This window comes from Eschscholzia californica, unplaced genomic scaffold (assembly GCF_041429995.1).
Source record: "Eschscholzia californica isolate CP2 unplaced genomic scaffold, dmEscCali1.0.p SCAF_4, whole genome shotgun sequence".
Classification (NCBI taxonomy): domain Eukaryota; kingdom Viridiplantae; phylum Streptophyta; class Magnoliopsida; order Ranunculales; family Papaveraceae; genus Eschscholzia; species Eschscholzia californica.
The window spans coordinates 41,516,145-41,531,623 of NW_028238461.1; the positions used below are offsets into that span (position 1 = coordinate 41,516,145).

General features: G+C 37.5%; 1 protein-coding gene and 1 non-coding gene across 3 annotated transcripts; one reads left to right on the forward strand and one right to left on the reverse strand.

Moving 5' to 3' along the window:
* Positions 1-223: 223 nt before the first annotated feature.
* On the forward strand, positions 224-13,071 carry SETH5 (transducin family protein / WD-40 repeat family protein). 2 transcript variants are annotated; one of them, XR_015239632.1, is made up of 19 exons: positions 224-1,973; positions 2,315-2,626; positions 2,736-2,984; positions 3,108-3,216; positions 3,285-3,442; positions 3,555-4,185; positions 5,206-5,270; positions 5,590-5,691; positions 5,809-5,951; positions 6,223-6,278; positions 6,627-7,267; positions 7,411-7,601; positions 7,697-7,997; positions 9,099-9,374; positions 9,468-9,581; positions 9,713-10,043; positions 10,706-11,119; positions 12,453-12,690; positions 12,778-13,071. XR_015239632.1 is itself a non-coding variant. In XM_086672834.1 (19 exons), the coding sequence occupies exons 1-19, from the start codon at positions 336-338 to the stop codon at positions 12,798-12,800; spliced, it is 5,988 nt and encodes a 1,995-aa protein (XP_086528960.1). In that variant the 5' UTR covers positions 228-335; the 3' UTR covers positions 12,801-13,071. The 2 variants fall into 2 exon arrangements, 1 of the variants encoding a protein (XP_086528960.1); XM_086672834.1 differs by having other exon boundaries at positions 228-1,973; positions 9,468-9,577.
* Positions 13,072-15,407: 2,336 nt separating this feature from the next.
* TRNAC-GCA (transfer RNA cysteine (anticodon GCA)) lies at positions 15,408-15,479 on the reverse strand. Its single transcript has one exon. It is a non-coding gene; the product is annotated as a tRNA-Cys (tRNA).

The following is a 15,479-nucleotide window of genomic DNA, read 5'->3' on the forward strand; positions in this document are numbered from 1 at the left end:
CCTTCTAGAGTATTCCTTAATGCTTCATATATCTCTAAGTAATTCCTCCCTTCTTAGCCCATAAAATGTGTCAAACATAGTCCAAGTCTACTTTTTAGGCCCAATGTGATATCTTGTTGGGTTCTATAGCCAATTTTAAAGGCTCCCGTCAAGAAAAGGGGTGTGACATAAGCCCATCACGGGCCCATTACTTAGCCAAAATTTTATAGGCGTGACAGTTGGCTAGGCTTACTAACATTCATACCGGAAGTTATCTTTTCTGGTCGCTCTCTTCAAACGATGGCGAGCGAGGAAGAAGCTTCCAAATTGACAACGAAGTTTCTTCTTCTTCTTCAATGATGACGAAGAAGCTCAACAGACCTCCAATGGCGCTAGATCTCGATTCATTCCTCGAATTACAAACCAGTGACGATGAAGATGATCTCAACAACTTCCCTCACCGAACCGTCGATGAAATTCTAAACGATTCTGATTCTTCTTCCCTTTCCTCTTCACCAACTTCTTCTCACACTATTACTTCTGCTACCGAAATTCTTCATCAACAACGCATCTCTGATCTTTCTCTCTCTAGAAAAGACTCATCTATTCTCTCTAAAAATGAAATTCCTTCTAAGGATGAAGATGTTTCTTCTATTTCCAGTGCTGAAACTACCTCAACTTCTCGAGTTTCATCGACCGTTGATGAAACCCTAAAATCTCCTGATAGTTCAAAATTGGACGAAAGGTTTGTTGATTCGAGAGTTAGTTCGTTTAATCGGAGAAGTTCTGGTGAGTATTCTGGTAATTCGTTGTTTTTAGGGCGTAGTTTATCACGTCCATTGCCTACGTTGTTTGGAAGTAGTAAACCTAATCCTAAACCAGGTGCGGCACTTGCTGCTGCTGCAGCAGCTTCTCGCTCTATCCCCACTCCTCATGCGGCAGCTATTAAGTCTCGTAGAGAGAGAAAATCTTTACAAACTGAAGAATTTAGTACTTTGATTGGTGCCTCGGAGATTGAATTAGATAATAACAATGCCAATTTTGATAGATTACCTTCTTCGAATGATGCTTCTAGTAGTGTTCGATCTGAAAGTAGGGAGATAGAAACGAATTTAGGCGAGGAAGATGTGAAAGGCGAGAACTTTCTCTCTTCTCCAGTGGAAACAGTGGTGGGAGAACATTCTTATGAAAATGGTTCAGGAGGGTATGTGGTTGCAGAAGTTTTACCTGAGAAAACTGAAGCATTTCCTGCTAAAGAGACTTCAGTTGGACAAGTAGAAGTTTCTGAATTAGTTGAAATTCGATCAGTTTTGGATATAGCAGATTCAAATGAGGATACTACAAATTTGGATGAGAAATCTTCAACTTTGGATTCTACCCATGTTAATGAAGATCATATACCTGCCCCTGTTGCAATTACAGAAGATGCTGGTAAATTGAATTCAAACGCTTATGCTGAAGAGCAGAATCTTTCTTCTTGTCCTGAGCATGAAGGGGCAACATATTTGGAGGACTTAAATTCTTTGAGGTTGGATACAATTACAGATAGTGCTAAAGAGGGAGAAGAAACTCTTGCTGTGGATGATACTAAAAAGAGTGACACCACTGAGCTTGTTGATCAAATATTGGTGCGATCGGATAGTAAGAAGAGTAATAGAAGGAACGGGAAGTCATTTATGAAGCCTTTGGAGCTAGCTGAGGAACTTGAAAAGAGACATGCTTTTTCTGGTTTGGATTGGGAAGAGGGTGTGGCAGCTCAACCAATGAGGCTTGAGGGTATTCGGAGAGGGCCACCTGCCGTAGGGTATTTACAAATAGATCCTGATAATATGATAACTCGAACAATATCGTCTCAGGCATTCAGACGTGATCATGGCTCTGCTAAAGTCGTAGCTGTTCATGCTAACTTCATTGCTGTGGGCATGTCAAAAGGGCTTGTTCTTGTTGCTCCCAGTAAATATTCTCCTCATTATGCTGATCATATGGACACCAAGGTTATTTCATGCAGCCTTGTTTAATTATATGTTTGTCTAGTGGAAGGTTGCACAAAAGGAGTATTATTCCCCTTAAAGAGCTAAATGTATTTTTTTTTGTAATCTATGAGAAGATCAATGATCTGCAGACTGTTTCACACAATGAGTGTTTTATTTTGGGTAGTGGATAGCTTACTATTTTGATAATAAATAGAAGTTAGTGTATACATTGTTCAGAAAAAAAGGAACCCGTGTATATAAGGATCTGTGTTTGTTGTTTGCATATGACTAACATTTCATGTTATGTTGATTTAGTTGCTGCTGATTTACTTCACGCTGAAATTATCTCCTTTATATTGCAGATGTTGTATCTTGGGTCTCAAGGTGATAAATCTGTCTCTCCCGTAACCTCTATGTGCTTCAACCAGCAAGGGGACCTTCTTTTAGTTGGATATGGAGATGGTCATATTACACTTTGGGATATCCCTAGGGCTGCAGTGGCAAAACTAATTGCTGGGGAACATACTGCACCAGTAGTTCACACCCTGTTTCTAGGTCAGGATTTTCAAGTTACCCGTAACTTTAAAGCTGTTACTGGTGATTGTAAAGGGCTTGTTCTCTTACACACGTTTTCAGTGGTTCCATTGCTTAATCGATTTTCCAACAACACACAGGTTTGTCTGGAATTACTGTTGCTTGAAAATCAGGAGTTAATTAGTTAGTTCTTGAGTTCCCCTACTTAACATATGAATGAGAATCTCGTTTGTCCCTTGCTCGAAACAGTGTCTTCTTGATGGTCAAAGAACAGGCACTGTACTCTCTGCTTCTCCTCTTCTGATTGATGTCTCTGGGGGCCCTTTGACATCTGGTCCTGGCAATGCTACAGCTTCCTCAAGTGGTATAGGTAGCATGATGGGTGGTGTTGTTGGAGGAGTAGTTGGGGCAGAGGCTCGTTGGAAGCTATTCAGCGAAGCATCGTCCTTGGTCGAAGAAGGTGTGGTCATCTTTGTCACCCATCAAACTGCTTTAGTGGTATGAAGTCGTTAGATGATAATTCAAAATACCCACATATCTGAATTGCCTACTTGATTTGTTGCTCAACTTACATATAAATTGCCTGCTTGTGAACGCATTAACGCCTTATCTTTCGTGTAGGTAAGGCTTACTCCCAACTTGGAAGTCTATGCTCAACTCCCTAAGCCTGATGGGGTTCGAGAAGGTTCCATGCCTTACACTGCGTGGAAGTGTACAATGCAGACTACAGGTATGAACTAACATTGTTCCATTTCAGAGCTATACTTTCTATTTATCTGAAGTTACTTTGTCTACCAGAAAATGTTTCTACTGAGACATCAGACAAAGCTTCATTGCTTGCAATAGCATGGGACCGCAAAGTCCAAGTCGCCAAGTTGGTTAAATCAGAGCTGAAAGTATATAGAGAATGGACCCTTGATAGTGCAGCAATAGGTGTAGCTTGGTTGGATGACCAGGTAAGCAATGCAGAAATGCATTTTTCTATTCCTTTCCTTTTCATAAAATAAATTATATGAAAAAGCGTATTATTATAAAGTGAGTATGGGTACTACGTTCTCTCTGATCCAGATGTTGGTGGTTGTAACATTGAGAGGACATCTCTGTCTGTTTGCGAAGGAAGGAACTGAGCTTCATAGGTCGAGTTTTTCTGCAAATGGTTCTGGAGCTGATGACCTTATTGCTTATCATACTTACTTTTCTAATGTCTTTGGGAATCCTGAGAAGGCTTATCACAATTGTATAGCTGTTAGAGGAGCTACTGTATATATAATTGGTTCAACGCAACTTGTGATTTCTCGCCTACTTCCATGGAAGGAACGTATCCAGGTTTTGCAAAAGGCAGGTGACTGGATGGGTGCATTAGACATGGCAATGAGGCTCTATGATGGTCAAGCACATGGTGTAATTGATCTTCCAAGAACTGTTGATGCCATACGGGAGGCTATAATGCCATATCTTGTGGAATTGGTCTTATCGTACGTGGATGAAGTATTTTCCTACATGTCAGTTGCATTCTGTAACCAAATCGGCAGGGAACAACTAGATGATTCAGTGAGTATAAGTAGTTCTGTGCAGACTGAGATGGAGGAGCAATTTGCTAGGGTTGGTGGTGTTGCAGTAGAATTTTGCGTCCACATCAAAAGGATTGACATACTTTTTGACGACATATTCTCCAAATTTGTGGCTGTCAAACATGGAGGTAAGAAGTTTGGACATGACATGCATCCAATAACTTTTACATTATTGACTTTCAATTTTTCGAGCTATGAATTAGAGTTGGATCTCTTAGAGATTGTATATGTAGTTATTTACAGAAGTTCACTGAAATATATCATAAATTTGCAAGTTGCAACACTTGGCACCATGCATCCATCTATGGAAATATTTATATTTAGCCTGTCCTTTTATTATATTACATGTTTCTAGGGGACTTTCTTTATCTTTTACTCTAAATGTTAATATCTCCAGTGTCTGCCTAAAAATTTGTAAGATTATTTGTGTGTGATAGACAAACTAAGATATACTCCAATAGGTACATATGTGATAGAATCATAGAAATTATAATTAGCTACAAGAATAATCTAAACTAACTTGTTATAGATATTACATACTGAATTAAAATGTGTTGTAGCCATCTTATGGGTTTGTTATGATGACACTGGTCTAGAGGTTGTCAGGATGGCTGCAAGTTCACAAGTTGTTAAGTGGTTGTCCAAAAGGGATAGGTTGTGATAGTTGAGTTCTTATCGTCTTGTCAAAAATGAAATGGAAAAAGGTTTGGCTTATCAGTTAATTGATTAATGAAACCCCTTATTTATTGATAATTTGGTTAGTCCCCTTAATTTTGTTGAAATTTTACTAAGTTGATGGTAATACTTGTCCGTGCTGCTGTCTATTCGTTCTGCATGATTTCATTTTTTTTAATCTGATTTTGATATTGTCATTTTAAAGTTGATCGACATGCTTCAGGTCACATTGGCTGACAGATATTCGGCAGGCATTCTAACTACAAATTATATTTATGTTCAGATATCCTTCACTCTACAGCGTTTTTTGAAGATTTTTTATACCTTTTTCCCTCTATAATGGTGGCTTATCTCATTAAGTTTTAATATTTCTGCATGAATTATATCCAGTTTTCTTATCAATATCTTCCTTTTGAAGAGCAACTTCATATTATGACTGTTCATTGTTGGCTTCAACTTATCCGCGGTAACAGGTACATTTTTGGAGCTTTTGGAGCCATACATACTAAAGGACATGCTGGGCTGTTTACCTCCCGAGGTATTTCTGAGAAGTCAATATTCACCATATTTAGCAAATTCAGGCTTATATCTTTCCACTTTTAATTTGCCCACTTATTGTATAGCAACAAAGGTGAATTTTGGCCAACTTTTGGATGTCTTATTAGTTATTACTGAGTTCTTTGAGTAAAGCATATATTTTCAAATTTAGTTCACTGATCTTCAAATGGATGTTTTAGTTAGAGGTTGGAACAGTACTCACTTTATCATGCCATAGTGTTTACTACTTTGTGAATTTCTAATTATGTTTTTTATCAGATAAGTTATGTTTTAGTTATGCTGTCTTTATTGGTTTATAGATTATGCAAGCACTGGTAGAACATTATAGCAGCAAAGGATGGTTACAACGTGTTGAACAATGTGTTCTTCACATGGACATTTCTTCTTTGGATTTCAATCAGGTAACTTTGATAATGTAGCTCGAAGATCTTTGTCAATCAAGTAGTAAAATTTGTATAATCATAGGAATTAGTTTAAATACATAATTTCGGATGTTTCTTTCTGAATTGGGCTTTTAGGTAGTAAGGTTATGTCGAGAACATGGGCTATACGGAGCTTTGATATATCTTTTCAACAAAGGTTTAGATGATTACAGAGCACCATTGGAGGAGCTTTTGCTGGTTTTGCAAAATAAACACATAGAAAATGCATCTGCTATCGGGTATCCTTCTATAACTTGTACTATTTGCCAAGCACAAAAAGAAGATATTTTTGGTCTGTTTGGAAGAAAGAAAATAAAGTAGGAAAACAGTGGAGTCCTGTTATTTGCTAAATAGTTTCCTTGGTGTATTTGTTAACATTGTCATTTTCAATATTATGTTACTCTACTTTCTTCCCTCTGGTTATTCAAGTGAGATTTTATTAGAACCATATATGGAAAAGCTTATACAAGCTATCCCTACTCTTAAATGGTTATTTTCTTCATGATACAGGTATCGGATGCTTGTTTATCTGAAGTATTGTTTTACAGGTCTTGCTTTTCCTCCAGGTATGCATTTGAAGTTGGTGCTTGAAACTTATGCAAGGATGTTTTGGGGAGTTTGTATTATTTATCTGGACTTATCTTAAACCTACCCAACCTTTAAACCCCATTAGTTACTCATTCCTTAATAGCAGGAAAAAGAAAGCTAGCTATTTAATACCAATATGTGCCAATTCTACGTTCACCGTTCGATTGAGTATCGCGAAACGTGAAACTGTTTCCATTATTAGTTGCGAACCTTCTTTAATTTGATTATTTCATTTTGAGACGCTTGGATCTCCAACATCTCTCGTGGATATAAACATCTGGAAAGTCTTTTAGAGAGACTGAATCCTTATGACATTAACCTTTCAGGACACGGCGAAATTTCTCCTACTCGCTTGCCATCAGTTAGAAGGGAACTTGTGCATTTTCTTCTCGAGGATTCAGTTGCGAAGCTTTCAGATGTAGTGAAGGGATTCAAACCGCCCACTGGAGCTTACCCAAATCTCTACCATCTTCTGTGGATGGACACTGAAGCCACTTTAGATGTTCTCAGACTTGCTTTCTTGGAAGAAGTTTCAAATGTTAACCTTGTTTTGGATGACGGGGGTGTGGAAGATAACGATAAAAATAATGGAACGAGCAAAGAAAACCAGAATTTGATGGTCCAACACACAGTAAATGCTCTTACTTGTATTGTTGATTCGGACATCTTAGGAGTTGACCGTTCTTCTCCGGTTGATACTGGGTCCCCAGAAGTATGGCCTTCAAGCAAAGATAAAGGTCATCTGCTTGAGTTCATTGCCTGCTTTGTTGCATATGAAAGAGCTACAATTTCAGAACCTGTACTAAGTCATGTCCTGGAGTTCCTGACTTCAGAGAGTCCCAATCAGAAAAACGAAACTTCTAAAAGAAGAGAGAAGCAGGTGCTTGCCCTTTTGAGGGTCGTTCCAGAAACTGACTGGGATTCTTTTCATTTGTTGCATCTCTGTGAGAAAGCTCAATATTACCAGGTATTTTAGACATCTTTTATTGTTTACCAACTAGTATGGCGGTACTTCTGAACAATGATTCTGATAATTCCTCTTTGTAGTAATAAAAATAATCATTACTCGGCAATTCTATATCAATTTGTGATAAGTACGTCGATCCACAGGTTTGTGGCTTAATTCATACTGCTAGAGGTCAGCACGTTGATGCTTTAGATAGCTATTTGAAAGATCGGGAGGAACCTGTTCATGCTTTCTCTTTTATCAACAACATGTTGCTACAATTGAGAGATAATAATTTAGCGACTTTTCGTTCAGCAGTTATTTCCCGAGTTCCTGAGCTGGTTACTCTAAGCAGGTATATTTTCAAATAGGTTTAACAGATCAACAGTGTTGTTGTTTTATTATGTGAAATCTAATTATCAGCATGCCTTTGTGGTTCGCTTTTTGCAGAGAGGGGACATTTTTTTTGACCATTGATCATTTCCATAAAGAGAGTCAAACTATCCTGTCTGAGCTTCACCCTCATCCTAAAAGCCTCTTTCTTTATTTAAAGACTACCATTGAGGTTCACTTGTCCGGGAGACTTGACTTCTCTGCTATGGAAAAGGAATATGTTTTGGATGTACCAAATGGAAGAAGAGTAAAAGACGAAAAAGTGGAATCGTATTTAGAGAGAATCTCTGGTTTCCCGAAGCTTCTACAGCATAAATCAATTAGTGTAACTGACGAGGTGGTAGAACTTTATCTCCAGGTGAGCAGTCAATCTAAGTATCAGTATGTTCTTTTGTAGGAGTACTCCGTATTGTTGTTTACGATGCAGTGATTTGCCTCTTTGTTCAAATTTTACTTACCTTTAACCCTATGTCTAATGCTGTTGCACTAGGAGCTGACACTGACTAGATTAATAACAAGTCCCAAGTTTTGCAATTATGTGTCTGGTTATATATCCAGACTTATATCTCAAAGGTGGAAGTAAATAAAGCTTGAGAAGAGGAAAAAAATAAGAAAAAGGATAAGTTTTGCAATTTATTTCAGTTGCTTAAGCAGCTCAAGATCAGAAGAAAAATTAGATCGAGCAGATTGTGTCCCAGAATCATTTTACGACTCAACACAACCGGGTCACTCTCCAAGTCAAGTGATGCGGATCATCTGACATGATCCAAACTTCACGAGTCACTTTGTGATTACTCGGGGATCTGATAGGACTCGTCTTAGGCCAGTCCTCTAGCTAAGTCACGAGTTACTTACAACTAACTTGTGTTCCCGAGTGATCAGCCTCTATGTTGCTAAATTTGTTATGTTTAACTCTTAGCAAACATGCTACATTCTAATTTATTAATTATCTTTAGTACTGCTGTATTATCTAGTTCTAAGGCAGATTTACGAGGCTGGCTGCTGGCTTTTGGATAAAAAGTACACATATGCTTCACGCCCTGCGAAGTAGAAGTTGTGATGGATTATTAAGTTCTTTGTGGGGTCGGTATTAGTTTTCCTGTCCTATTCACTGTCTCTTCTCAAACTAATGGATATAGAATTCTTTTGTTGTTTTGGAGGATCTTTCGTCATCTTCCAATCTTGTGAAAAATTACACTAATAGATGGAGATCATTTTGCCAATTTTCAAGGATCTTCACCTCATCTTCCCCATATTGTTTAGAAATGGCCATTTTGGAGGAACTTCCTGTTGGATATCTGTATACGTCTTTCTCTATTGTATCAAGCTGCACACGCCAATTCACTGTTTAGACTTCTAGTTTCTTTTAAAACTTCGCTGTTTTTGGGAAATTTTAGTAAGGGTCCTCATACACATTTCTTCTCAATGTCTTATCTTTGTTTTTTTTTTTCTTTTGCAGCTATTGTGTCAGTATGAACGCCATTCAGTTCTCAAATTCTTGGAGACGTTTGAAAGCTATAGAGTGGAGAATTGTTTGCGTTTGTGCCAGGAATATCAAGTTATAGATGCAGCTGCATTTTTACTAGAAAGAGTTGGTGATGTTGGGAGTGCTCTGCTTCTTACTCTATCAGGCCTCAACGAAAATTTTAGAACTCTTGAAGCGGCAGTTGAAAATATAGTTTGCAGTAGCCCTACTGAAAAGGGGCAGCTTAACACGATTTTAATGATGGGAGAGGTTGGTAGATGGATATAGAATCTTGTAGACTTATTAAGTTGGCAAGTGTTAATCTAACAAACATGCGTAATGGTTAATATTGATATTGTTCAGGTGAATTCTATTCGCGATATATTGCATGCCTCTATTGGCTTATGCCAGCGGAACACCGTGCGCTTGGATCCTGAGGAATCAGAGTCTCTTTGGTTCCAGTTGCTTGATTCGTAAGTTAATATCAATCTTCCTCATGCTAGCTCATATATGTTGCGTTTGACATGAACATGGACTACTGTGAGCGGCTCCCAACAAGTGATCTGCTATTGAAGTTCTCATCTTGATGATCCTTGGGCTTCATGCAGGTTTTGTGAGCCTTTAAGAGATTCTTATGACGGCAAAATGCCATTGGAAGGAAAATATGCTAGTAAGACAAAAGAGATGTTTGACTTGCAAGATGATAAAGAAGCAGCCACATATAAATGGAGGATATCACAGTCCCATAAAGGAGCTCATATTTTCAGAAAAGTTTTTGCGCAGTTCATAAAAGAAATTGTCGAGGGGATGATTGGATATTTACGCCTTCCATCAATCATGGCAAAACTCCTTTCTGATAATGGTGACCAAGAGTTTGGCGATTTTAAACTCACCATACTGGGAATGCTTGGTACCTATGGCTTCGAAAGAAGAATTTTGGTATTTTCGACTTCCTATTTACACTTTTTATCAGCATATATTAAAGCATGCATCTCACACGAAATTTTTATGCTCTTGTAAAATGTTAAACATAAAACTAATGCACCCATACTTGTTAGTGGTTGCAGAATCTTCAATCCGATTTTGTAGTTGTTCTATATCTCAGGTTTCTATGCTTTAAACAGACTACTCTAAAGCATGTGCATGTTGTAGTTTATACTTTATAGGCTGCAATGCAATGAAAAATATCTGATATTGTTACTTCTGATTGGCGTGTGTTTTCTCTCATGTATGTTAGATGATTATCACTTGAAGTAGCTGCTAATGACTACACTTTAACCTCCTTAATAGGAAAAATGTTAGGGAAGTTATAGAGGAAGAAATGTGGGGGAGTTCTATTTTATATTTGAGAATCTAAAATTGGAAGTACACGTATAAATATTTAAAATATATATATATATGTATGTATATATATAAAGATTTATATATATCATGCGAAATACATTTTGTCGGACACCAAACACCTCTGAATGTGGACTTTATACAGAAACATTTTATGGAGATCCTCAGATGTTCTACAATATCCTATGACTAATCGTTGTATGTTGAAAGATTGTTTTTGCTTTTAAAAGTTGTATGTTGACTTTGTACTCTCATGTCAGGACACTGCCAAATCGTTGATCGAAGAAGATACTTTCTATACCATGAGTCTACTAAAAAAGGGTGCTTCTCATGGTTATGCACCACAGAGTCTTTTGTGCTCTATCTGCAATTACTCTCTTACGAAGAAGCATTCGACGTCTGGTATTCGAGTATTCAATTGTGGGCATGCAACCCATCTTCAATGCGAGTTTCAAGAAACTGAATCCTTGAACGGTGACTCCTCAGCAGGATGCCCTGTTTGTCTGCCTAGGAAAAAGAAACAACGATCTAGGAATAAATCTGTGATTACAAATAACGGGTTGGTAAAAAGTTCTTTATTGAGACCAAAACGAACACAAGGTACAACGGGCATCACTCAACATTCATATGAATCTGATGCAGAGAAACCTTATGGGCTGCAGCAGATCTCGCGGGTAATTAAGATTCTTTCTTATCTGGAATTTTCTTGCGTTTGTTTCTTTTCTGTTGGTATCGCCACTTATTCATGCATCATTCTAAACTTTTAACACACCCGACCATTGTTTTGAAGTAAGAATTCAGGACGTGTCCTACTCACCATTCGGCGTGACAGTTCTCTGGTTATATGCTCTTGCACAATGGAGTTTCTGAACAAGCAGACACACACACACACACATATATGTGTGTGTAGTGTGAATTCCTTTCCCAATTTGTGACGAATTGGTCGTTTTGGCCCCATAAGTATCTGGGTTTCCGTTCTGGCTCCCAATTTGGTCTTATTTTCCTGTTTTGCCTTTCAGCTGTCTTTAATTTCTTTTGTTATTTTTTATTCTTTTCTCTCTGTCTTATTTCTTTTCCCTCCTCCACTTCATCACTCTTTCCTCCTTTCCACCTCTCGCCAGCAAAGTGTCGTCAACCTTCTGCTAGCGACGACTGAAAAAGAGCAAAGAGAAATGAAGTAGAGAAAAGAGAATGAAATAAGAGAGAAGATACAAAAAATGAAAGAAGTTAAAGACAAATAGTTGAAGGGCAATATTGCAAAGTAAGACAAATTTAGGGCCAAAATGGAATCCTGGACATTTATGGGGTGATTTGGGGCCGAAAAAGATATAAGTATTTAACCATATATATCATACATAAGAATAAATTATTGATAGATTGCCTGGGAGTTTACGAAGTCTGTCACCTCGTGAGTTTACGCCTAGGTGTTCAACCACTCCACGACCCCCTCAATGGTTAATCCATATGTAAAGTTGATTGAAACATAACATTGAAATGAATTTCAATTAACTTTTTTATGGTTTTTTTTTTTGGCGAAGGACTCCAAGAGTCATCGCGTGGCATTAATAGATCATCAGGATACTATATTGTGAGGATACAATATGAATTGAATAAGCAGATTAACCGCCATAAACACTACACTTGGACCCTTAAAGGCCATATCAAGACCGTTCAAGGCCACCTTCGGAAGCCTTAAAACCCATCTACACTACTTTTACTTGTTGTGTCCTGTAATTATATGGGATAAATCTTGAGATAAACAACTTCCACCAAGATTTGAACCCGTGATCTCCGGGAATTAAGGGAGATGCAAACCGTTGGGTCAAAGTCCCATTACAACTCTTTAATAGGGTCTGAAGTTTCTGATGTCATGGCCAGTCAACATTTTCAGCTGATAATAGTTGGAAAAAAAAATCAGTCCCTAGATCATTTCGATGATAACTGTTTTCTGTTTCCTTAATTTGTTCTCACCCGCAACTAATTTCCTTTCCATATTGTGTTTTACAGTTTGAGATCTTGAATAATCTTCAGAAGGTGCAAAGAACGTTTCAGTTAGAAAACTTGCCTCCGTTAAAGCTTGCCCCACCGACAGTATATCACGAGAAAGTGAAGAAGAGAAGCATTTCTTTAACAGGAGAAACTAGTAGTTCAGGGAAAAGCGAGAAAACAAATAAAATCAAGCAATTGAAGGATCTGAAAACGAAAGGTTCATCACTTCGATTTCCATTAAAATCTAGTATATTTGGTGAGTAAATTTTGCAGAATCTTGAGTTATAAAATAGGAACGAAATCATAATTCAGTTTCTTAGTACCATTCAAATTTGTTCTGCAGGTAATGAGAAAGCCAGAAAGTAATAATGTACAACAACTGTTTGAATTTCGAGTTATAACGATCGTTGAGGATTTAGAGTGGTTTACCAAGAACATCTGGGGACTGAGGTTTGCCCATCGATAAGGTTATAAATATTTGTGTTTATAGTCTAACTCTTGTAAGTGTTTGTACAGAGAAAGAGATATTTGTGTTATCAGTTTCTTTCAATATCATTAACACAACATTTTTTACAAGTAGGACAAACAATTTTTTTAGCAAAACTTGGTTAACCAGTAAACATTCTTTTGGATGCCATCCCCTTATTTTATTTTTTTTAAATTTAATGCCATCCCCTTATTATTATATTAGGTTGTCGGCGGCCGGAGATTGTCGGGCGACGAATCTCTGGCCGACAATCATAACCAAAAAATATTTTCTTCCTTAAATTCCTTCTTCTTCTTCTTCTATCTCTGGTGAAGGAGTAAGCAGTCACCGACCGGTGATCTCTGACTGGCGACTTTTTTTTTTTACTTCTTTCTTTTTCTTCTCTCTACTTCTATCTCTGCTCTCTCTAGCATCTCCAACGAAGAGGTAACCCTTCGCCGGAGGTCTGGAAAACCAGACCTTTCTGGAAACTTAAAGGGTCTGGAAATCAGACCCTTCATCTGGATCGCTAAGTCCAGACCAAGGTCTGATTCTCAGACCAGAACTCTGGCGAAGGATTACCCCTTCGTCGGAGATGCTAGAGAGAGAATAGAGATAGAAGTAGATAGAAAAGAAAAAGAAAGAAGATTAAGGAAGGAAAAGGGAGGAGGAAGAAGGAAGTGAAAAAAAAAAAATCGTCGGTTGGAGATCACCGACCAGCGACTGTTTGCCGGAAGAAGAAGAAAAGAATAAAATATGGGTGATACGCACTTTCAAATTTGGACATACCCTTTAACTATAGTTGGTCGACTTCTTTTGACCAAGTCATAGGTGGAAAACACATTGCCTTTCACAAGTTTGGCGCATTGCCTATAAAATTTCCCTATAATTAATTCCAATAAGGACTCTCTTGAAGGAAAAAAGATGTCGTAACTGAGATTTGTTGTTGATTGTTTTGTATTGATTTTGTGTAACAATGTTGTGAACAAAGAGGATATGAGAACCAAGAGATGTTTTAACGGCATCCATAGTTAGGTTATTCGGCTAGACATGATGTGCAGTTAGGGCTAACCCCTTTGGGAGGCCACAAGCGAAGTTAAACTTTGGAGCCCTAATATAGTGCATATTCGAAAAAATAAAATAAAAATTCTTAATAATGTTTAGAAGAGAAATGAAATCCTTGATCTCTTACATAAAATCATGTTCTTATCCACTGAGCCATAACTTAACTCATCTCTTGTATCTATTTGAAATATAATTATTATTTTGACTGTATCATAAAAAATTCGAAATTTGAAGTCCTTAACTACGATAGGGCTCAAAACGACCGCTTTAGTTGGTTTGGCCCGGGGCGGCCTCAGTGTGTGGGTAAGTTAAAAAAAGTTGGCGGTATGAAGACTTTGGTCGATCCAATTGGACCAAATTGACTTATTATTAAAAGGTAACGTACTTAAGACTTAAAAATAAACATGTTTGTTTTTTACCCCTCTTCATCTTCATGTTCAACACCGACTCCAAGCCCCTACCAGTTCCCCCCCCCCCCCCCCCCCCCGCCCCTTCGCTGAAAGCACCTTAGTCTAGAGTTACTAGCTCATTTTATTGACTTTCAACTCAAACCTTGAAACGGGCAAGAGCTCTTCATTCTTACCATCTTTAATCTATAACCAATTAATGTCGTTGGTCGGGAATAAGTTTCATTATGTTTTTGCCTTAAGCCCCAGAGAGAGAGAGAGAGAGGGAGAAAGAGAGAGATTCAACACAAGAAGTTTCGTCTTAAAATCTAGAGAGACAAATGGTTGGAAGTTGTGGTGATGAAGATGTATGAGAGGCCAAAAAAGATTTTGATAGTTGGGTTTAAAAATTAAGTTGTCTTCTTAATGATTGGAAGTCTTTATGCCCCTGAGGTTGTGTTTTTTTTTTTGTTGAACTGACGATTTGTTGTTATTTGTTAAAATGCTATTTATTTATTTAAAGTTCGATTTAATAACAGATGTGGCATCTTCTTCACAATAAACTTTCATCAAGTGTTTTGAAAATCTTTATAGCCATTAATAAAAAAAAACTGGGTCGAAAATCTAAGTAATTGTATAAATAAAGTTCGATTTAATAACAGATGTGGCATCTTCTTCACAATAAACTTTCATCAAGTGTTTTGAAAATCTTTATAGCCATTAATAAAAAAAAACTGGGTCGAAAATCTAAGTAATTGTATTACTTCCCTCGTACACACTTTCAAAGTTGTTAGCTAGGAATGAAAAAAAAAACTCTTCAAGTCCATCAACTTCTATTTTATAAACGAGAAAAATAAATTATCTTATTCTCCAAATAAGACCAAAGAATCCACTCTGCATCCTAGAGATGAAGGGGACTAAAAAGATTAGTTAGCTTTTGATGAATTTGCCATATTCATAAAGTATCACCGTTGAGTCTACATGAAAAGAATTAGGAAAGGTCACCATTTGGCAAGAAGGGCTCAGACAAATAAAATAATTAATTGGACAAAAAAAAGGGCCCAACCGGGTTCGAACCGGTGACCTCTTGATCTGCAGTCAAATGCTCTACCACTGAGCTATGGACCC

What these genes read in the sequence shown, in the direction of transcription:
- SETH5 (XM_086672834.1), top strand. Translation starts at nt 336, where the DNA reads ATGATGACGAAGAAGCTCAACAGACCTCCAATGGCGCTAGATCTCGAT. An exon ending in GAAAATGCATCTGCTATCGG is followed by an intron (nt 5,952 to 6,222) that starts GTATCCTTCTAT and finishes TTCATGATACAG; the next exon opens with GTATCGGATGCTTGTTTATC. An exon ending in ATTAAAATCTAGTATATTTG is followed by an intron (nt 12,691 to 12,777) that starts GTGAGTAAATTT and finishes TTTGTTCTGCAG; the next exon opens with GTAATGAGAAAGCCAGAAAG.